This window comes from Bos grunniens, chromosome 6, assembly GCF_055505025.1.
Source record: "Bos grunniens cultivar Pamir isolate PY7600 chromosome 6, Bosgru_T2T1.0, whole genome shotgun sequence".
In the NCBI taxonomy this organism is placed as follows: domain Eukaryota; kingdom Metazoa; phylum Chordata; class Mammalia; order Artiodactyla; family Bovidae; genus Bos; species Bos grunniens.
Window position 1 is genome coordinate 82,831,333 of NC_141170.1, and position 23,863 is coordinate 82,855,195.

The following is a 23,863-nucleotide window of genomic DNA, read 5'->3' on the forward strand; positions in this document are numbered from 1 at the left end:
TAATGCACATAAGAAAAGGCCTATTTAACAAGCAAAGTTAATAGTCTCCTTTATAAAGAAAATTATTCACCAAATTCTGAACATATTTAGAGTTGATCAATTTTAATTTTGTATCTTCAACATGATAATAACTATAACTCACCCAAAGTTATTATGTTAAATGTGAAACTTCTAATAAAGGGTTACCTGATGCATAGCATATCCTTTAAATACATTTACATTGTGACCACTCAAAAGTTCTTATTATATAACTACATATTTTTATTGTGTAACTAGGTTAATTCTAATTCTATATAAAGTGAACATTCGTTAAAAATTGATGTTAGGTAATAAGAAAGAAATCTAATGCAATATACTCTGCTTTTGCTTTGCTAAAGCCCAAGGATGAAAGGACACCAAAAAAGATGTCCTTTTCATCATAGGGGACAGACATGCAAAAGTAGGAAGTCAAAAGATACTTGGAATTAACAGGCAAGTTTGGCCTTAGAATATACAATGAAGCAGGGCAAAGGCTAACAGAGTTTTGCCAAGAGAATGCACTGGTCATAGCAAACACCCTCTTCCAACAACACAAAAGACGACTCTACACGTGGACATTACCAGATGATTAATACCAAAATCAGATTGGAAGAAAGTAGGAAAAACCACTGGACCATTCAGGTATGACCTAAATCAAATCTCTTATGATTATACAGTGGAAGTGACAAATAGACTGAAGGGATGAGATTCGATAGAGTGCCTGAAGAACGATGGACAGAGGTTCATAACATTGTACAAGAAGCAGTGATCAATACCATCCTCAAGAAGAAGAAAGGCAAAAAGGCTGTCTGAGGTGGCCTTACAAATAGCTGAGAAAAGAGAAGTGAAAAGCAAAGGAGAAAAGGAAAGATATCCCCATCTGAATGCAGAGTTCCAAAGAATAGCAAGGAGAGATAAAAAGGCCTTCCTAAGTGAACAATCCAAAGAAATAGAGGAAAACAATAGAATAGGAAAGACTAGAGATCTCTTCAAGAAAATTAGAGATACCAAGGGAACATTTCATGCAAACATGGGCACAATAAAGGACAAAATGGTATTGACCTAACAGAAGAAGAAGACATTAAGAAGAGGAGGCAAGAATACATGGAAGAACCATGCAAAAAAATCTTAATCACCCAGTTAACCCAGTGATGGTTTGATCACTCACCTAGAGCCATACTTCTTGGAGTGCAAAGTCAAGTGCTCCTTAGGAAGCATCACTACGAACAAAGCTAGTGGATGTGCTGGAATTCCAGCTGGGATATTTCAAATCCTAAAAGATGATGCTATGAAAGTGCTACACTCAGTATGCCAGCAAATATGAATTACTCAGCAGTGGCCACAGGACGGAAAAAGTCAGTTTTCATTCCAGTCCCAAAGAAGGGCAATGCCAAACAACGTTCAAATTACTGCATAATTGCACTTATCTCACACACTGGCAAAGTAATGCTCAAAACTCTCCAAGCCAGGGTTCAACAGTATATGATCCAAGAACTTCCAGATGTTCAATCTGGATTTAGAAAAGGCAGAGGAACCAGAGATCAAATTGCCAACATCTGTTGGATCATAGAAAAAGCAAGATAGTTCCAAAAAAACATTCATTTCTGCTTCACTGGTTATGCTAAAACCTTTGACAGTGCAGATCACAACAAACTGTAGAAAATTCTTCAAGAAATGGGAATACTAGATCACCTTATCTGCCTCCTAAGAAACCTGTATGCAGGTCAAGAAGCAACAGTTAGAACCACACATGGAACAACAGACTGGTTCCAAACTGGGAAAGGAGTACATCAAGGCTGTATATTGTTACCCTGCTTATTGAACTTACATGCAGAGTATATCATGCAAAATGCTTGTCTGGATGAAGTCCAAGCTGGAATCAAGATTGCTGGGAGAAATATCAATAACCTCAGATATGCAGATGACACCACCCTTATGGCAGAAAGCAAAGAGGAACTAAAGAGCCTCTTGATGAAGGTGAAATAGGAGAATGAAAAAGCTGGCTTAAAACTCAACGTTCAGAAAACTAAGATCATGGCATCCAGTCCCACCACTTCGTGGCAAACAGACAGGGAAACAATGGAAACAATGATAGACTTTTTTTCTTGGGCTCCAAATCACTGCAGATATTGAATGCAGCCACGAAATTAAAAGATGCTTGCTCCTTGGAAGAAAAGCCATGACCAACCTAAACAGAATATTAAAAAGCAGCGACATTTTTATGCTGACAAAGGTTCATCTAGTCAAAGCTATGGTTTTTCCAGTAATCATGTATGGATGTGAGAGTTGGACTACATAGAAAGCTGAGCATCGAAGAATTGATGCTTTTGAACTGTGGTGTTGAAGTCCCTTGGACTGCAAGAAGATCAAACGAGTCAATCTGAAAGGAAATCAGTCCTGAATATTCACTGGTAGGACTGATGCTGAAGCTGAAACTCCAATACTTTGGCCACCTGATGCAAAGAGCTGACTCATTAGAAAAGACCCTGATGCTGGGAAAGATTGAAGGCAGGAGAAGGTGATGACAGAGGACAAGATGGTTGGATGGCATCAGTGACTCAGTGGCCAGGAGTTTGAGCAAGCTCCAGGAGATGGTAAAGGACAGGGAAGCCTGACATACTGCAGTCCATGGGGTCACAAAGAGTCAGTCATGACCGAGCAACTGAACAATAACAAAGGATGAAAAGGTTTCCATTTAATATTTTTCCTCTTAAAGGAAATTGGTTGTCGATATTATGCAAGCTTCTGTGTGAAAATGGGCTTGGTAAGCTCTTCTGAGACCAGTTCCTTGAGAAAATATTTTTCCCACTTTTAGTTGAGAGGTGCCTTAAGTGCTCTGCACACAGACACTCAATCCATTCTAACATATTCACTAATCTGTCCTGGCTTTGCAGTTTCATTTTGTGACCCAGAATAAACCCTATAAAAGCCATTGCTGTGCCATGCAGTGCTTGGTCGCTCAATTGTGTCTGACTCTTTGAGACCACGTGGACTGTAGCCCACCAGGCTCCTCTGTCCATGGGATTCTCCAGCAAGAATACTGGAATGGGTTGCCATGCCCTCCTCCAGGGGATCTTCCTAACCCAGGGATCTAACGTAGGTCTCCCGCGTTGCAAAAAAAGCCATTCCTGAAGGACAGTTGGCCAATTCTGATCCAAAATAAATTTTTTAAAAAATTCTCATTGGGAGGGAGGAGGGTTCAGGATGGGGAGCATGTGATTTTTTTTTAAAAAATTAAAAAAAAAAAAATTCTCTAAATTTTTGAGTTCCTGATTGGACCTACTACAACAACAAAGTGTTTGTGGCAAATTAATCAAAATAACTAAAGTCATTTCTTCATCATCTAGTGATCTTTTTACTCCATGGTACTATTAAGCATGCATTTTCCATAAGAGAGAGAAAAGAATTCATGAAAGGGTTTTTCATTTGTTTTGCTTACTTTGTAGGAAAATAAATTACTTTTTATTGGAAGAAAGTGTCTCTTCACAAATCTTTTGAAACTCTAACTTCTAATAATTGTTTATGTCTTGATCAATAGTTATTTCTAACAATTGATACTATCAGTCATATCTGTCACTGGAAAGACTAAATTTTTTTTTAATCTTCTCTCAAGAAATATAAAAAACATACCATGCTTCCACTTCAGGGAAACTCAGATCCCACATGCTTTGTAGCAAGGCCCCAAAAAAGAAAAAATTAAAAAAGAAAAACATAGTCTAGTAGTCATAGCTACCTCAGCTTTTAAAGTACCTTTTATATGGCAGATATGAACATGTGGCTATTCATTTATATCGTGAACTTAATTTACTTTGAAAAGTTAAAAATTATATAAAATTTAAATGATTGATTTTTCCCATTATAAAATGATTGTGTGCTTATTATAAAACTTTGGATAATAATGAAGGTAAAATTAAGAAAAGTATGTAAAGAAAACCATAGTTAACATTTTGAGATATATATATAAATACTTATAAAATTTTATTTGTGAAATAAATTAATATATACTGATGCAAAGGAAAAATGGGCATAGTTTTAAAGTCAAAGAATACTATAAGATTAGTAACAGCAAATCCCTTTCCTATCCCTAGGTCTCTATCCCCAGACCTGACAATTATTTTCAATACTTTTTATGTGGTTTCAAATATTGTCTCCACATTCAAAGATATCCACAACCTAATTCCTGGAACTTGTGAACATGTGACCTTACACGGTAAAAGGGACTTGCAGATCCTAAGGTTAGGTTCCTCAGATGGGAAGATTGTCCTGGGCTACCTGAACGGGTCTAGTGATAAAATCACAAGGGGCCATATAAAAGGTAGGTAGGGGGATCAGAGTCAGTAGTAGGAAATGCAGTAACAGAAGCAAGAGATTGGAGTGATTCAAGGAAGGGGTCATGAGCCAAAGAATGTAGTGTTTTTTACATGGTGAAAAAGGCAAGGAAATAGATTCTCTTCACAGAGCCTCCCGGAAGATGCAGCCCTTCTGACACCTTGACTTCAGCCCAATGAGACTGATTTTGGACTTCTGACCTCCAGAATTATGAGTTCATATATTTGTGTTGTTTTAAACCACTTTGCCTTTGACTATATGGATCACCATAAACAGTGGAAAATTCTGAAAGAGGTGGGAATACCAGACCACCTGACCTGCCTCTTGAGAAACCTGTATGCAGGTCACGAAGCAACAGTTAGAACTGGACATGGAACAACAGACTGGTTCCAAATAGGAAAAGGAGTATGTCAAGGCTATATATTGTCACCCTGCTTATTTAAATTATATGCAGAGTACATCATGAGAAATGCTGGGCAGGAAGAAGCACAAGCTAGAATCAAGATTGCTGGGAGAAATATCAATAACCTCAGATATGCAGATGACACCACCCTTATGGCAGAAAGTGAAGAGGAACTCAAAAGCCTCTTGATGAAAGTGAAAGAGGAGAGTGAAAAAGTTGGCTTAAAGCTCAACATTCAGAAAACTAAGATCATGGCATCTGGTCCTATCACTTCATGGCAAATAGACGGGGAAACAGTGGAAACAGTGTCCGACTTTATTTTTCTGGGCTCCAAAATCACTACAGATGGTGACTGCAGCCATGAAATTAAAAGATGCTTACTCCTTGAAAGGAAAGTTATGACCAACCTAGATAGCATATTCAAAAGCAGAGACATTACTTTGCTAACAAAGGTTTGTCTAGTCAAGGCTATGGTTTTTCCTGTGGTCATGTATGGATGTGAGAGTTGGACTGTGAAGAAGGCTGAGCGCCAAAGAATTGATGTTTTTGAACTGTGATGTTGGAGAAGACTCTTGAGAGTCCCTTGGACTGCAAGGAGATCCAACCAGTCCATTCTGAAGGAGATCAGTCCTGGGTGTTCTTTGGAAGGAATGATGCTAAAGCTGAAACTCTAGTACTTTGGCCACCTCATGCGAAGAGTTGACTCATTGGAAAAGACTCTGATGCTGGGAGGGATAGGGGGAAGGAGGAGAAGGGGACGACAGACGATGAGATGGCTGGATGGCATCACTGACTTGATGGATGTGACTCTGGGTGAACTCCGGGAGTTGGTGATGGACAGGGAGGCCTGGCGTGCTGCGATTCATGGGGTCGCAAAGAGTCGGACAGGACTGAGCGACTGATCTTATCTGATCTGATCTGATCCTCTCAACTCTCTGAAGATTTTTTTAAATATAAATTAACTTACCTATTATTCTGTACATTGTCTCTGATTTTAGGGGATTCTCTTTTCTGGTTTGTTTCCCTGATTTTATTGTTTTATTTTCTTTGGCTAGCCATTTATAGTTAAGAGTTAAATCCTAAAAATCTGTGAGGAAGCATTATCTAAGTGAGTAGGTTTATCCCTAGGAGAACTTCACTTGTTTAGGGTAGAAAGTGAAAGTTAGTCACTCAGTCATATCCAACTCTTTGTGATCCCATGGACTGTAGCCCACCAGGGTCCTCTGTCCATAGAATTCTTCGGGCAAAAAGCTGTTTCACTGAAAGCTCCCTATTTCTGTTCCTGTTTTTGTGGATTAAAATGATAATTTTATTTTATTTTTAATTCTTGGGCACTTTTGTGGTTAAGAATTCAGGATAAGCTCAGTTGGGCAGTTTTCAAATGGGGTATTGCATGCATTTGCAGTTACATATCAGTTGGAATTATGGTTATAATGTGGCTCATTTGGGCTGGAGTCTAAAACAGTTCACTCCCTTGGCTGACAGTTAATGTTGCCCTTTGGCTAGGTGCTCAGATGGTCTGTCAGCTGGATCGCCTGCATGGCATGTTGAGAACAAAGTCTCAGGTGGAAAAAGCATCCTAGAGAATGAGATAAAATCCATTTGGTCATTATGTATTATCCTTTATATATTTTGTATTCGGTTTGCTAAAAGTTTGTTTAGAATTTCTGCACCTGTGTTCAAGAGGACCATTAGGCCATAGTTTTGCTTTCTTCTAATGTCTTTGTCTAGTTTTTATCTCAGATCAATGCTGGCTTCATAGAATGAGTTGGGAAATAGTCCCTATTTTTCAATTTCTGGAAGAATATGTGTAGACTTGATAGTATTTCTTCCTCAAACATTTGGTAGAATTCACTCCAGAAGCCGTCTGGGCCTGGGATTTTCTTTGTGGGAAGGTTTTTTAACTAGAAATTTAATTTAAAAAGTAGATATATGGCCTTTCACCTAATCTATTCCTTTTTGACTGAGCCTTGTAATTTATGTCTTGCAAGGTGTTTTTTCTAATGTGTTAAATTTACTGGCATAAAGTTGTCAATAATATTCTCCCATTTTACTTTAAATATCTGTAAAATCCCTAATAATGTCACTCCTCCCATTCCTGTAACTGCCAGTTTGTGCTTACTTTTTGTTCTTATCAGTCTGATTAGAGGTTTATCAATTTTCTTGATCTCAAAAAACTAGCTTTTAGTCTTATGCATTTTTTTTTCTATTGTTTTTCAACTTCATTGACTTCCACCTTGATCTTTATTATTCCCTTTCTTATACTTGCTGCTGGTGCTGCTGCTAAGTTGCTTTAGTTGTGTCCGACTCTGTGCAACCCCAAAGACGGCAGCCCACCAGGCTCCCCTGTCCCTGGGATTCTCCAGGCAAGAACACTGGAGTGGGTTGCCATTTCCTTCTCCAATGCATGAAAGTGAAAAGTGAAAGTGAAGTCACTCAGTCGTGTCCAACTCTTCACGACCCCATGGACTGCAGCCTACAAGGCTCATCTGTCCATGGGATTTTCCAGGCAAGAGTACTGGAGTGGGTTGCTATTTCCTTCTCCAGATCCATGAGTTATCTTGGAGTATATTATTTAATTTCCAAATACTTGGTGATTTTGCAGAGATTTTTCTGCTATTGATTTCTAATTTAACTCTATTTTGCTCAAAAAACTTTCTTTGTATGAGTTGATTCATCTTATGGCTCAGTGGTAAAGAACTCGCCTGCCAATGCAGGAGATGTGGGTTCAATCTCTGGGTCAGGGAGATACCCTAGAGAAGGAAATGGCAACCTACTCCAGTATTTTTGCCCATGGACAGAGGAGCTTGGCGGCCTACAGTCCATGGGATCACAAAAGAGTCGGACGCGACTTTATGACTAAATAACAAACCTTATTGAGACTTGTTTTCTAGCCCAGAATATGGTCTGTCTTCAAGTGGACACAGAACATCTATGGTAGATGTTCTGTGTCCACTTGAAAATAATATCTATTTTGCTGTTGGGTAGAGTGCTTTATAAATGTCAAGTTGTTTGATAGTACTGTTCACATTTTCTATATCTTTACTGATTTTCTATCTACTTGGTCTATCAATAATTCAAAAAGACATACTGAAATCTCTCATAACTCTGGATTTGTTGATTTATCTGTTCAATTCTGTCAAGTTTTGCTCCATGTAATTAAAGTTGTGTTGTTATATACATAAACAGTTAGGATTGCTATGTGATCTTGATGAATTGACCTCATTATCCATAGGAAATGACCTTTTTATCTCTGGTATTATTCTCTGCTCCTAAATTTGTTTTCTTTGATACTTTCTTTTGGTTAGTGTTAGCACAGTATATCTTTTTCTTTACTTTTACTTTTAACCTACTTGTGTCTTTATATTTGAAGTAGACTTCTTGTAAGTAGCATATAATTGGATAGTATTTTCAAAATCAATATATCTCTGTTTTTTAATTGGGGTATTGAGAGCATTTTCATTTAATGTGTTTATTAATGTGGTTAAGTTTAAATATATAATTTTGCTATTTGTTTTCCAACAAGAATCTTTTTTTTTTTTTTTTTACCTTTTCTGCTTTTCCTGACTTTTCTTAGATTAGATCTTTTCTGATTCTATTTTATCTCATTGGTTGCTTTTAAGCTATAACTCTTCTGTTAGTTTAATTGTTGCTTTAGGGTGTACATATGTATTTTTCATTTATCACAGTATATCTTCAAATGATATTATACCACCTCATATATAGTATAAGAACATTTCAATAGTTTACTTCCATTTCTCCCTTCTCTATCTTTGCACTTATTGTTGTAATATACTTTACTTTCACAAATGTTATAAACCACATGTTACTTTGTAATTAGTTTTAATTACAGATTTTAACAATAAGAACATTAAATTAAAAGAAAAAAATTCTTATATGTTTAACCATGGAGTTACCTTTTCTAATACTCTATTCCTTTGTATAGATTCATATGTCTGTCTGGTATCATTTTCCTTCTGACCAAAGAACTTCCTTTACCATTTCTTGTAATATGGTCCTGTTGCTGATGAAATTGGTTGGTTTTTGTACATCTGAAAAGTGTTTTGTCTTCATTTTTAAAAGGTATTTTGGGAGTTATAGTATTCTGATGGCTTTTTCTTTCACTGCTTTAAAGATTTTACTCTACTCACTTCTCACTTGTATAGTTTCTGATGAGAAATCTAATGTTATATTTACCTTTGTTTCTCTGTATCTAACAAGCCTTTTCTCTAGTTGCTAGGATCTTTTCTTTACCACCGGTTTGGAGAAGTCTGATGTACCTTGACATAATTTTCTTCTTAGTTCTTGTGCTTGGGTTTGTTGAGTTTCTTGGATCTGAAGTTATTACAACACAGGGCTTTCTTCAGAGAGATACTAATGTCAAAAAACTCTTATAGATGAAATGAAAAAGTTTCTAAATGTTGGTACAAAATGATTAATTTTATTAAAGATCAGCTCATTCCAAAATGTCTTAAAATTGTGTTATTATATCTAAGAAGATCACATAGACCTATTATATATAAAATATGTGACTAAGCAGAGGAAGAGTTTGCAATGCGTGTTTTAGCTAAAATGTGAATTATAGGAGGATTTTCAAGAAACAGTAGGCCAGATTTTGTGGGGTGTTTTGATGAAGGGAGGTTACAGCAACTAGCTACTTAAGAGGCATTTTTCATCACATGAACCTGCTGAACAAGTATCCACAAGACCCTAAAGAAAGTTCTGTTTAAGTAACAAGATTCTTTGATTTAAAACAATCTGAATCTCTGGAAAAATTACAGTGCAATCGGAAATTTTGAAATTCTCTCACTGCTGCTGGGGTTTGAGAGTAGAGATTATTAGCCAGACTTTAAGTGAAAGTGAAGTCACTCAGTCGTGTCTGACTCTGCGACCCCAAGGACTGTAGCCTGCTAGGCTCCTCTATGATTTTCCCTCCGTGAAAATCCCTCCTCATGGGGTTTTCCAGGCAAGGATACTGGAGTGGGTTGCCATTTCCTTCTCCAGGGGATCTTCCCAACCCAGGGATTGAACCTGGGTATCCCACACTGCAGGCAGACTCTTTACCGTCTGAGCCACTGAAATCACCCAGAAGAACCATGGGGCTTTCCAAGTGATGCTAGTTGTAAAGAATCTGCTTGCCAATGAAGGAAACATAAGAGACGTGGGTTAGATCCCTGGGTAAGGAAGATCCCCTGGAGAAGGAAATGGCTACCCACTACCGTATTCCTGCCTGGAGAATCCCATGGACAGAGGAGCCTGGTGGGCTAAGTCCTTTGGGTCACACAGAGGTGGACATGACTGAAGCGACTTAGCATGGAAGAACCACAGAACAAAATGGAACAGTATTATCTCTTTCTTCCAACAGAGGAGAGAGACCCTTTCTTTGAATCATTTGCTCAGCCTTGAGAACTTGACTCTGAGAGAAGAGTAAGAGCTTGGTAAGCTGTGGTCTGATCGTGCAGTCAAGATGAGGCTTACTGATCTTCCCCTAGACAAGTTCTGGATTTCTAGGAAAGAAGAGTATTCTGTCATTCATAGGAAGGCAGAGAACATTTTGTTGCAGTTTCCTACTCATTACATACGTGAGCAAGCTTTGAATTGTGTAACAGTCATTATCAGCAGGGATTAAAATCATCTCATTTTAGTTGAAAATTAAATGCACCTGTGTTTTCCTCGTTAACTCCTGAAGTGAGTAACTGTGCATTAGAAAAACAAGTAGAAGTTTCATTTATTTTATTGTATACCCTAGTTTCAAAAATGACAATTTTATGTATAAGTAAATGGCACCCCACTCCAGTACTCTTGCCTGGAAAATCCCATGGACAGATGAGCCTTGTAGGCTGCAGTCCATGGGGTCGCTAAGAGTCGGCAAAGACTGAGCGACTTCACTTTCACTTTTCACTTTCCTGCATTGGAGAAGGAAATGGCAACGCACTCCAGTGTTCTTGCCTGGTGAATCCCAGGGATGGCGGAGCCTGGTGGGCTGCCGTCTATGGGGTCACACAGAGTCAGACACGACTAAAGTGACTTAGCAGCAACGGGTATATAAAAGAGATTTTTAAAAGCTAACATATATATGTAGTAATTTCATAACTGCTAGGCCTAGGCGCCTGATAAGTGTTACTCAGGAAAAAAATAATTGTTTCAAAGTTTTGTATAAAAAACTATCTTAAGAGATACTTTTATTCATATTCTCTTGTCTTATGGTTTAGTAGCTATACTGATTGTACTGTCAATAATTTTCAAGTTGCAAATAACATTGGCTAAATCAATTTATAAATTTAAATTAACTAAGTCTATCTTAAGAAAAATAAATCACATTTTTTGGTGTAAACCAACTATTTAACAGAAATTTCTTATGCTTGTTTTATATGGCTCTTGACATGCATATACTGCTATATTTAAAGTAGGTAACCAAGAAGGACCTACTATAAAAAATTATGAAAAGGAAAGAAAGGTGTTAATTTCAGGAAAAGTAAGCTAACCGTAACTTCTTTTTCAAGAAAGTTTGGGTAAATAGTCATTTTAGTTTTAAGTAGAGTGGGGGGAATCACATAGTCTAAATCTCATTAGCTACTTGTAGAGTGGACATTTATGATAAAGGTTTTGGCCATCTTAGGTGTGATGGCAATGAGAGTGTGCTTTGCAGAGGTTTAGCTACAGGGAACCTAACTGACCAAGATCCCAGCTGCTGGGCTCTGAACTCCATGGATGTGTTGGTGCTAAGGTCACACCCCAGACAGGAGCACGGAAGCAAGCCTATACCTTGATAGCATCAGACCCTTCTGATGGCTGACTCTGCTTCAGAGACTCGCTGAGAGCACTGAAGACCCTTCCTTGGACTTCACAGCCATGGAGACCATTTCCACCTAACCTTTCTTCCTCTCGCCTTCATGCAAGCTCATGTATGCCTTCATGGTCCAATGGCTCTCCTAGTCTTCTCAGGCTCTTTCTCTCAAAGGTATTTCTCTCATAAAATCCTTGCATGTTTAATCCTATCTTGGTGTCTTGGAGAACTTGCACTAATACACTGGATATGGTTTAAAAATCAGGTATGAAATAAAAATAAAAAGGAAGCTAAATTTTCTCTGCCTACACTACCAACATACATTAGAGTTGGTGTCTTTTGTGGGGAGAGAGAAATACACTTTGGCTAATAAATATCCCCAGTAGTCAAATGATTGACAATCTTTTTTGGATTACTATATCTATAAATTAGGACTTCCCTGGTGTGGCTCAGTGGTAAAGAATCTGCCTGTCAATTCAGGAGATGCAGGTTCAATCCCTGTCTTGGGAAGATACCCTGGAGAAGGAAATGGCAACTGACACCAGTATTCTTGCCTGGGAAACCCCATGAAGAGAAGGGCCTGGTGGGCTACAGTCCATGGGGTCACAAAAGAGTCAGACGTGAATTAGCAACTAAACAATAAAATCTATAATTTTGTGATCACATTAACATTCTGTGATTTGTAGGTATAACAGTATATATGTGGGAATTCCTTGAGACTTGAAAATTATTTAAAGAATTCTTCTGGGGTAAACAGATTAAAAACTAGCCTATTTCTGACAGGCTTCAATTCAATTTCATTTTATTCCTTGATCTTATGGGTGTTGTATTTTGTGTTGAAGCTGAAATACTTTGCTCCCACTTTGTAGCTCAAAGTAGCTGAGTCCAATTCTTGTCAACACAGAAGTCATCCTAAATGCCATTTCCTATTTCCTCTCCCTTCATGTGATTTATAAAGGCTATGCTAAAGTCTAACTGTACTGCAGAGTTAAAAGACAAGAGTTGAGTCCTAGAGGGACTACAAAATTTTGCAAGGTTTTTAGGACAAAATTTATGTTCAAAGGCATTATAGGACTAGACTTTACAGATTTAGGGGAGAAAAAAACCCTGCTGATACATGTGATGTTCTGGTTAAAAAAAAAGTAGCAAGTTTGTTTACAGATTCAAGATAATTGGCAAATAAGCATTTGCCCTAAAAAACAGCACTTGTATGGATGTGAGAGAGGAACCATAAAGAACTCTGAGTGCCGAAGAGTTGATGCTTTCGAATTGTGGTGTTGGAGAAGACTCTTGAGAGTCCCTTGGATGGCAAGCAGAACAAACCAGTCAATCCTAAAGGAAATCAACCATGAATATTCATTGGAAGGGCTGATGCTGAAGCTGAAGCGCCAATACTTAGGCCACCTGATGTGAACAGCTGACTCACTGGAAAAGACTCTGATGCTGGGAAAGATTGAAGGCAAAAAGGAAAAGAGGGTGGCAGAGGATGATATGGTTAAATACCATCACCAACTCAATGAAGATGAATTTGAGCAAACTCCAGAAGATAGTGAAGGACAGGGAAGCCTGGCATGGTACATTCCATGGGATCTCAAAGAGTTGGACATGACTTAATGACTGAACAACAACTTCCTCCTTAGTAGGCTATGAATGCTATAGGTTATGAAGAGGATATAAAACTGGTCCAGAAAAATCTGACCTTTTAAATGTGATTTAAATTGAGTAGTGATGTGAAGAAGAAGAAAGGTTTTAATATAACCTTTAGACTATGCATCAGAAGTCTGAGTTACTTAACCACACTTGACATCAGTTTCCACCTCTGAGAGAGAAAGCAGTTCAACTACCTAATCTAATTCCCTGCTAAATCAACCACATTGTGATTCTGACTGTGATGGGCACTTGAGGAGCTAAAGACAGTTTACTTAATAGCTACATGTGTCTCCAGAATATAAAAGTAAATCAATTTATTAGATAGCAGTGGTAATTTTTAAAAAACACTTATTAACAAAGATATCCATTGGAAAGTATACCAGTATAAAATGAAGAAAAATTTAGGCCCAAGTACCTTGCTGTGAAGCTACTAAGTCACTCAGTTCAGTTCCGTCACTAAGTCGTGTCTGACTCTTTGCGACTCCATGGACTGCAGCCCTTCCGGCTTCCCTCTCCATTACCAACTCCCAGAGCCCACTCAAACTCATGTCCCTTGAGTCGGTGATGCCATCCAACCATCTCATCCTCTGTTGTCCCCTTCTCCTCCTGCCTTCAATCTTTCCCAGCATCAGGGTCTTTTCTAATGAGTCAGTTCTTCGCATCAGGTGGTATTGGAGTTTCAACTTCAGCATGGGTCCTTCCAATGAATATTCAAGACTGATTTCCTTTAGGATCAACTGGTTTGATCTCCTTGAAGTCCAAGGGACTCTCAAGAATCTTCTCTAACACCACAGTTCAAAAGCATCAATTCTTCAGTGCTCAGCTTTCTTTATAGTTCAACTCTCACATCCATACGTGACGAGAACAGTATACAGATGCCTCAAAAAGTTAAGAATAGAACTGCCATGTGATCCAGCTATTCCACTTCCAGGTAGTTATTTAAAAACAATAAATTTTAAATAACTATATGTACCCTTATGTTCATCTCAGTATTATTTACAATAGCCAGGATATGGATGTCCTGGATATTTTTCTTGCTAAATGTCCATCTACAGATGAATGAATAAAGACAATGTGGAGAAAGACAAATACCATCTGATTTCACTCATATATGGAAAATAAGTAAATAAGATGTGAATAAACCAAACCAAACAACATAGTTGCAGAGAAAAGAGTAGTGGTTACCAGAGGGGAAGGAAGGGAAGACCAAATAGGTAACTGTATGGTAACAGATGAAAACTAAACTTTTGGTGGTGAATGTGGTATATGCTGTGGTGTATACCAAAGTTAAAATATACAGTGTTGTACACATGAAATATATATAATGTTATAGACCAATATCCCCTCAATAAAAAGTTTTTAATTATTTTAAAATATTTATATACTTTTAGCATATAGGTACAACTACAGATAAACATCACTATTTGTTGATTTAAATATTCCTTTTACTGCTAAGTCACTTCAGTCATGTCCGACTCTGTGTGATCCCATAGATGGCAGCCCACCAGGCTCCCCCGTCCCTGGGATTCTCCAGGCAAGAACACTGGAGTGGGTTGCCACTTCCTTCTCCAATGCAGGAAAGTGAAAAGTGAAAGTGAAGTCGCTCAGTCGTGTCCGACTCTTAGCGACCCCCTGGACTGCAGCCTGCCAGGATCCTCTGTCCATGGGATTTTCCAGGCATGAGTACTGGAGTGGGGTGCCATTGCCTTCTCCAATTCCTTTTAAGTGGCCTTTAAAAAAATGGATGTGTCATTTTAATGTCAATTATTTAAACAGTTATCAAATCTTAAAATTTTGGCCACAACTCTGTTGAGCTTGTTTGTTCACAATTGGGCCCTTATTTTAAAACTGAACAAAAACATGTTAAGATATAAAAAGCCTTAGCACTTATGATGTTAGGGTCAATTTTTAGCCCATATGTTTAAAGGTTCTATCTGTGTCTAGAACTGAGAGTTCCAAAGGCAATGAATTACCATATTGCTTTGCAAACTGCTGTATTTTAAGACCTACTTAGATTAAATTTAATTGTGGTAATCTTTTAATTTCATTGTTTATTCTATGGTAAGTAGTATATAACTTTTTACTTTAATGGAATTTTTTCCATATGTGTTTTATAAGCAATGACAATCCATGTGTAAAAAGTAATATCTGCAAGTGGATGATAGTTAAATTTTACATGCAACAGCAATGCTGTAGGTGAAGAGAGAAATCTTCGATGGCCCCTGTCCTTGAAGGCACCAGGACATTACTGCCAGATACCACTTTTAGGAACTGTAAAGTGTCAAAATCGCCAAACAATTCACAATATTTTTTTCTAACTGAATATGCATGCTGAGAAATACTTTTAGAGAAGCAATATTTTAAGTCCACAAGTGCTTTCTGAATTATACTCTAAAGGATACACCTCACAGTACACTCTGATTTTTTTCAATAGCTCATTATCATTATTTTATTATTACATTTCTGACTTATTAAAACATGTAGATGCGTCAAAAAGTATTACATAATGAAACTGATCATTGTATATTAATACATACCCAGTTAAGCCAGTTAGTGATTTCCTGAGTGAAATACCTTTATTACTTGATTCCCAAACAAGTGCTATTTTATTTCAGGAAAAATCATCCTGTTTCATTAACGTTAACAGTATGAGGTAATCACATTATAGGATTATTATACAAGCCTTCATGTAGATTAAACTATTTTTAAATTATTAATATTTTTGTTCATAAAACAGTTTTATGTCAGCTAGAAATATATAAAGTCCAGCTTATAAAAATGTGTTCATTATACATGATAGCTGGTCTGAATATCACTTGAGGTTTGGGGTCTTTCATTTTTCTATATCTGATAGCAAATATAGTCTGAAAACATAAATTTAAATCTTAAAGTAATGTTGGACCAGATATGGAAGAAGTGAGAAAGGCTATTATTAGGTGAGAAAATTAGTAATACTATGATCATCATGGGCAGATTTAGCATTTTTAAAGATTTTTTTTTAATATGTACCATTTTTCAAGTGTTTATTGAACTTGTTACAATATTACTTCTGTTTTAAGCTTTGGGTTTTTGGCCTCAAGACACATGGATTCTTAGCTACCTGACCAGGGATTGAACCTGCAACCCCTGTACTGGAAGGTGAAGTCTTAACCACTGGACTCTCAGGGAGGCCCTCACATTTTTAGATAAGTAGTTTTAGAGTAGATTGCCAGTGTGCAAAATGGTTTTCATTAGTATGGATAAATCTAAGGCATTATAAAGTTGATATGAAATTGGACACTTTAAAAGTAGTTCTAATAACTCCTTTAAGTTTCAGTCTAGGAAATAGCACTATTAAATTAGTGTGATTCTGAATCCAGATATATTTTGAGAAAAATTCTTACCTTGATGTCCAGAAAACTTTGTGACTTCATTGTCCACAATTCTATTAGCTGGAAGGTCACAGGATATATCCATTGTATATTTTAGGACATTCAGGTTTTTTTCTGTAGGGTAAATAGGTAAAAATTATATTGTATGGTAATTACATTTAGGTTCTAAAGAAAAGAATCTGCAGGGAAATCTATGTAATATATAATTTGTCCAGATTGCTTTTCATTTGAGGAAAGAAGTTTTAAAATATCCCCAAAGCAGTTTACTCATCAATTCAAAGTCCTTCAAAAAAAGAACTTGGAAAACTGTGGTATGTTGGGTAGAAAGAAAAGCTTTTTGGAGGGAATAATTTTAAAAATACTTAAATAGCTGTTTATTTGGTGCAGTTAAGATTAAACTTATTAATTTTAACATTGCTGTTACATCTGAAATAAACATCTGAATAAACTTACATCGAAAATAAAAGTTAAATTCCAGCTAATAGAATTGTTTTACCTCAATGATATTTTTTATATTTCAAAATAACCAACTCAACATCCTATTAATAGTTGTATGAAACCTGCTTATATATGCCTTCCCTGTCTTTGTGATAGGTGTAACACCTTGAAGCCCGTGCACATGAGGTCTACACTGTTTTCTAAGTGCAGAAGCCTTCCTTAGGGTGGTTAATTCAGTAGGAACATTTCTAAATGAGATAACAAGACTGGTCCTGACTTTCAGAAGCATAGAGACATTTTTGGTCTGACCTCATATCCCATTATAGCTGAGTTTGGAAGCACTGGGTTAGGAGGTCATGAGAAAGATCAACAAACCAAAACATAAGAGAACCTAAGAAAAACTCCCCAAATCGAAAAAAGACACATCTTTAATAAAAAAAACTTAGTGTAGAGCTATCAGTCAATTCATAGCTCAAAGACTCAACCTGGTGGTTAATAGTTTAATATCCAGTAATCTACAGTTACTTAGGGATCTTGCTTCATCTTCAAATAATATTATCAAAGTTACTTTCTGCCAGAAATCATGCTAATTGCTTCACAGATGTTGTGTTTTTTAATGCAATAAAACTGTAAGAAACTACAAATATTATCCTCATCTTACAGGAATGAAAATGAAGCTTAGAGAGTTTAAACAACTTGCCTAACGCTGCATCACTGTGATGCAGTGAGCCAAGATTTAGACTTAGATCTAACTCCAATGATATTTCTATTCATTATCTAATCAGAGGCTTGATAGAATCCCTGACTGGGCATCTTTCCCGTCTCCCTGCTGTTAGGTAGCATATGGGCCTTCCTGCTGGTTAAGCACTGGGTCATCTCTTCATCTGAGGTCAGTTTGCAGTATAATCCTTTCTTCTTTCAGGCCCTAGGGATTTGATCTGCTTACTTTTCTTTTTTCCCCAGCTGTCACTACTGATTCACCCTCTTGTGATTCATCTCATACTAGAATTCTGGAATAGAATAAAGATTGCTTTTTTTTTTTCCTTTCTGTTACTTCTGATTTTTTCAAAAAGATTCAAATTTTTCATTAGAATCCCACTAGCAACTTCAAGTTGTAATGTAATGATATTAACAACTGTTTCTGTGATGCACTTGCAAAAGGTTACTTTTGCTACTGCTGTTAAATTTACTTTTCATAATTATTTTCACATATGGTCTTAGGCACTAAAAAAGCAGTACATAGAATTTTAGTTTGACTCAATTGCAATTTCTTAACCTTTGCTCTTTCTGCAGGCTTACAACTGCCCTGATTTATCTTGCTATAGCTTATACTTGAAAGATAAAAGCATTATTGAAGATTATATTATGAAAATTTACATTTTAAGAAATAAACTAAAGATGAGAGACCTGAATATGTGGAATTTCAGAAAAAGCACTTCTTTTAGCCAACTTTGCCTTTTTTGAGACTAATATTTATTGAGTACTTAATGTTCTAAATGCTTCTTATATAAAAGTCATGATGATGATTATCTATAGTTTTCTGATGGAGAAATTGAAGCATAGAATCTGTTCAAGAATACATAAGTGATGAGCCTATACCTAAACCCAGGTCTGTATAAACAAATGCATAGATTCTCAAAAATGTAGTATATAAATACAAATCTTGAATATTATGTAAAGAACAGATTTCATTTTCTGTATTTCTTATCCTGCAATTCCTTTTAATCTTAAATGGCTTTCACGCTTGCAGCATCACTTGATGCTTTTGAAAAGTGGATCTCATTTTACTTTAAAAAATTTTACAGTTAAATAATAGATGAAATGCTTTGTAAATGTGAATTTTTTTAAATTGAGCCATTGTGAGTCTAGTTGATTAGCTAATTCTTTTGAGATCCTTGGCTTAAATTAATACAATCTCTGAATATACGCCATTTTTAAAAAATGTTCACATGCCTTTATCTTTTGGATTCCTTGATAAATATAAATACATTACACAGATATGATAGAACTTCAGATATATCATCAATTTTACAGTCCTCTCATAAACTTTACCAGTTGAAACCTTCTTACTGCTGTTGAGTGTTTTTTGTATGTATTTAACCCAAGAATACTGAATTAATTAATAATTTTATAGATTTGTTTTTTTTCTGTTGTCTCTTTTTGAAGTAAAGAGCAAAAATGCCCCTTCCCAACCCCAAACCAAAACTTCTGAACTCAATACTTGTGTTTAATAGACAGCTCTATATAAAAATGTTTAGTAAACTATGCATAGTTATTTTGAAAGAATGGTTCTATAATTTCAGGAAAAAGTTTTTTTAATCAGAGATTAAAATGAAGATTATTGGCCAACAATAGTATATTCATTTTACAGTAAAAATATATACTGCATAAAATGGGTCTCAGTTGTTCAGTCGTTAAGTCGTGTCCCACTCTTTGTCACTCCACAGACCGTAGCCCACCAGGCTCCTCTGTCTATGGGATTTTCCAGGCAAGAATATTGGAGTAGGTTGTCATTTCCTTCTCCAAGGGACTGTCTCGACCCAATCCATGTCTCCTGCATTGACTGGCAGATTCCTTACCATTAAGGCACGAGGGAAGCCCCAGATGGCTATCTACTCATAGTCATAAATTTCCTTGAAAAACTACTATGAGCTCATGACATAGATGACATTGGTCTGACAGGGTTATCTTTTATCCTGTTAGATTCTTTAAGAATTAAAAAAAAAATCTTTAAAAAATTGAACAGAAAATATCATGAGTGAATGGGAAACATTTTGAAAGTTATTAATAACAGCTAAAAATCAAAGATGTTACTCAACTGGAAAGACCATTTTGGGAGAAGATTATCTTATCAATATTTATTCTCACATGATATATTTCCCCTTTATATCTACAGTGAGTTCAAGTTTAAAAAACTGACTCTCAGAGGGAGGAAATCAATAGAACTTTGTCTGTAGCATTTTTAAAAGACTCAAAGTTATACTATAGATTATCTTTGTAGAAATGCTTACATATTTTCAAATATCCAGAGCTGTGCTGGCCACATTTCAAGTTCATAATTGCAGAAGGAAATTTCTGCCACCACTGCAGAAAGTTCTACTGGATAACACTGCTGCAGAGGGTCATAAATAGTAGTAACATTTTAATTTTTAGATAGCTTATTAATATATTGACACATCCAGATATTTGGTAACATTAAAAAGTAATTAAGAGTTATTTTTCCTAATATAGAGAAGACTAAATTTAGAGATGACAAAAACTTAAGTATTCATTTATCAAAATTTTAATAAAATTCATTAATATGCTAGGCCCTAGTTAGGCAAAGGTGAAAAAAGTGTGATTTTTTTTTTAACCTTAAATGATTGTAGTCTTGTGGATAAGTTGGACAAGTATCTGATCACTATACAATGTGTGTTTTGCTATAATCATAAAAAGAAGATATTAGCTCTGTCTGGAGGAATTGAGGAAGACCTCAAATAAAAGTTGATAGTTGAGCTATTACATTTAAAAGCTATTTTTAAAGGATGTGCAAAATGTGCAAAATATGAAATAAAAGGCTTAATCTCTTCTGATGTTTGTATAAGTAAATTTGGGAATGACTCTGAGGCAACCCAACACTCTATAGCCACCCCCTTGGGAATCTATGTTCACGGAATACTATTCTAGAGCCATAAACTGGATTTTAGGGATGTAACTTGGCTTGTGTTGTTGTTGTTTAGTTGCTAAGTTATGTCCAGCTGTTTGCCACGCCATGGACTGTAGCCCGCCATGCTTCAGTATCCATAGTATTTCCCAGGCGAAAATACTGGCTGCTGCTGCTAAGTCATGTCAGACTCTGTGCAACCGCATAGACGGCAGCCCACCAGGCTCCCCTGTCCCTGGGATTCTCCAGGCAAGAACACTGGAGTGGGTTGCCATTGCCTTCTCCAGTGCACGAAACTGAAAAGTGAAAGTGAAGTCGCTCAGTTGTGTCTGACTCTTCACGACCTCATGGACTGCAGCCTACCAGGCTCCTCTGTCCGTGGGATTTCCCAGGCAAGAGTACTGGAGTGGGGTGCCATTGCCTTCTCCAGTGGATCTTTGCAATGCAGGAATCTAACCCGCATCTGCTACATTGCAGGTGGATTCTTTACCACTGCACTGCCAAGGAAGCCCAGCTTGGCCTAGTGTATAGTTTTTTGGAGGAAATGCTAAGCTAACAACTAGCACTACTATCACTCACAGGATGATGGACATGAAGTGATTAAATAGTAAAGCCTACACATTTCCAAGCTCCTGCTGCCAGGCCATGATGAATGGTATAACACATACAGAGAAGGTCCACGGCTGCAGAGTGGGTGGCTCCATTCTCAGTGTGACTCTTCTAGGCTTTTAAGTGGCCCTCCCAACACTACTGCTTGACAGAAAGTGGATAACACCCCAGAGAATGTGAACCAGGGGAGAATAAAAGAGTAGTGGGCTAAGGCTGAGAGCACTGAGCATCACTGTCTCTGATGACCTTCCAGCAGGGACACCGCAGGACTGGAACATGGGGACATGGGAATCCTGGGGTGGATTGAGGGATCCAGACAGAATCAGAACACAGATTATCCTTGAGCTATGCTGGTTAAGCATAGTCATCAGCTCCTTCAGTGAGAAAGATTGGGAGTTAATGAGCCACCACAGTATATTTATGTAAATATGTGTATGTCTTTGTATCAGTCAAGGTTCAGTCAGAGAAGCAGAACCATTAGGAAATACATCTGTGACAATCAGTCATTTGTGATAGGGATTGGATTTTATGCAATGGTGGGAGTTGGTAAAACAGTCTCTGTAAAGCTATCATTCTTGTTGCTGGAGTTTCAAGTCCATGGGGCAGGTCATCAGGAGGAGAAGATGGATGGTAAGTGGGGGAGAGAGAGAACAAGCTTGACCCATGAGCAAGAGCTGGAGTTCAGGAGAGACTGAAACCTGTGTTTCCTGTCTGAGGTTGAGGATATGGGAGTCTTGCAGAAGCCAGGAGCCTTCATCGTGCAGCTATTATAAAAACACTACAGGCCTAGGAGCTGGAAGTAATGAAGCTGCTGCTGCTTCTAAGTCACTTCAGTTGTGTCCGACTCTGTGCGACCCCATAGACGGCAGCCCACCAGGCTCCCCTGTCCCTGGGATTCTCCAGGCAAGAACACTGGAGTGGGTTGCCATTGCCTTCTCCAATGCATGAAAGTGAAAAGTGAAAGTGAAGTCACTTAGTCGTGTCTGACTCCTAGTGACCCCATGGACTGCAGCCTACCAGGCTCCTCCGTCCATGGGATTTTCCAGGCAAGAGTACTGGAGTGGGGTGCCATTGCCTTCTCCAGAAGCAATGAAGAGGGTCCTGGAAAAAATGGAGCAGCTGCTTTCCACCAACAAGGTAAAAAAGCTGATAAATGACAATGTGTGTGAGTTATAAAAATGTCTGCGGCTTCACCTCCATCCTTCAAATCTCACACAAGAATCTCCTGAAGGCTGAATCAGAGACACAGAAGAAAGAGAGTTCTAGGAAACAGAGTTTAGCCCAGCCAGGTTGGCATATTGCAAAAGCAGCAGTCTCCTTAGGAAATGGCGTTTCGGTCATAGGCAACATCTTTGATTAACTTCATGGAACCGTGTGTTAAAACAACCAAAAACTGTCTTAGAGACAGTATTTATAGAGATACACTAAATGGAATAGATTCTAACTATTCTACTTGAGTCTAGTGTTTCAAGTGGGAAAAGATCAAATATCACTTCATCTTGGTGAGGAAAGGCCTTTGTAATGTTAACCTTCATAGCCACACAGACTTGACTACCTCCTTCTTGAGGGTTAAAATGACAAATTATATGTAGACTTCTTCATAAGTATGCAAAAACTAATTAAACAGAAGAAACTGACTAGATAAAATTCTTAGGTATTGACTGACAGTACCCTTGGGAATCTACCCTGTACATGAAAATGAGTATGATCCACATAAATGTATCTCACTAAACCCAATCTAAATGTATCCCTTGCTCAGCTTCTGCTTAACAGGATCTCAAAATGCCTAGGCACTCTAAAAGCAATGAACATGAGCAGAAGTAGAGATTCAAAGAGATAGTGATCTTAACTGATTGTGGTTTAAATTTCTCACTTTATAAATTTTATAAAACTATAGAAACATGTAAAATCACTGCCAAGTCTCCTTGGAACCATGAAAGTAAGACAGCCATCCTTCTGTGTCTGAGGGGGACAAATGATAGGACCCCTGCCAGATGCCAAAATCCACAGACGCTCAAGTTCCTTATATAAAATGGTGTAGCATTTGCATATAGCCTGCACACATCCTCCTGTATACTTTAAATCATCTCCAGATTACTTATAATACCTAATGAAATATAAGTAACATGTAAATACTTGTGAATAGAATGCAAATACTATATAATTAGTTGGCAGAGCATGGCAAATTCAAGTTGCGCTTTTTGGAACTTTTTGAAAAGATTTTTCTCCTGAATATTTTCAATCTGCTCTGAGTTCAGTCTACAGACGCAGACCTTGCAGATATAGAGGAGAGTGGCTGTACACAGAAGCTTAAGCTGCTTTAGGTGTCTGGTCAATCTGCCTCTGGATCATGCTCTATTATAATTAACTGTGAAGTCCCTTAGATCATCACACACTGCTTAGCACTTGTTTGTCTCTTATTAAAAGTGTGTTGAAGGCAAAATCAAGAGGAGAGAGAAAGAAAAATGAAGAGGGAGGAGGGAGAGAGGAGCAAAGAAACAGAGAAAAGTAAGGAGGGAAGAAAAAAGGAAGGAAGGAAGGTAGCAGAGAACGAGAAAGGGAGGAATGGAGGAAGGAAAGAGGGAGGCAAAGGAGAGAAATGTACAAGGTCATTG

The 23,863-nt window shown here is 37.4% G+C and overlaps 1 protein-coding gene across 13 annotated transcripts in view; it reads right to left on the reverse strand.

Annotated features, from left to right (window-relative positions):
• The window catches only part of FAM13A (family with sequence similarity 13 member A), a 447,586-nt gene that overhangs the window by 356,051 nt on the left and 67,672 nt on the right, over positions 1-23,863 (reverse strand). For all 13 annotated transcript variants that reach the window (XM_086406445.1, XM_086406444.1, XM_086406422.1 and 10 more), the window contains one exon: positions 16,571-16,672. In XM_086406445.1, the coding sequence (XP_086262571.1) occupies positions 16,571-16,600 (30 nt within the window). In that variant the 5' untranslated portion in view covers positions 16,601-16,672. The remainder of the gene's footprint in view (positions 1-16,570; positions 16,673-23,863) is intronic.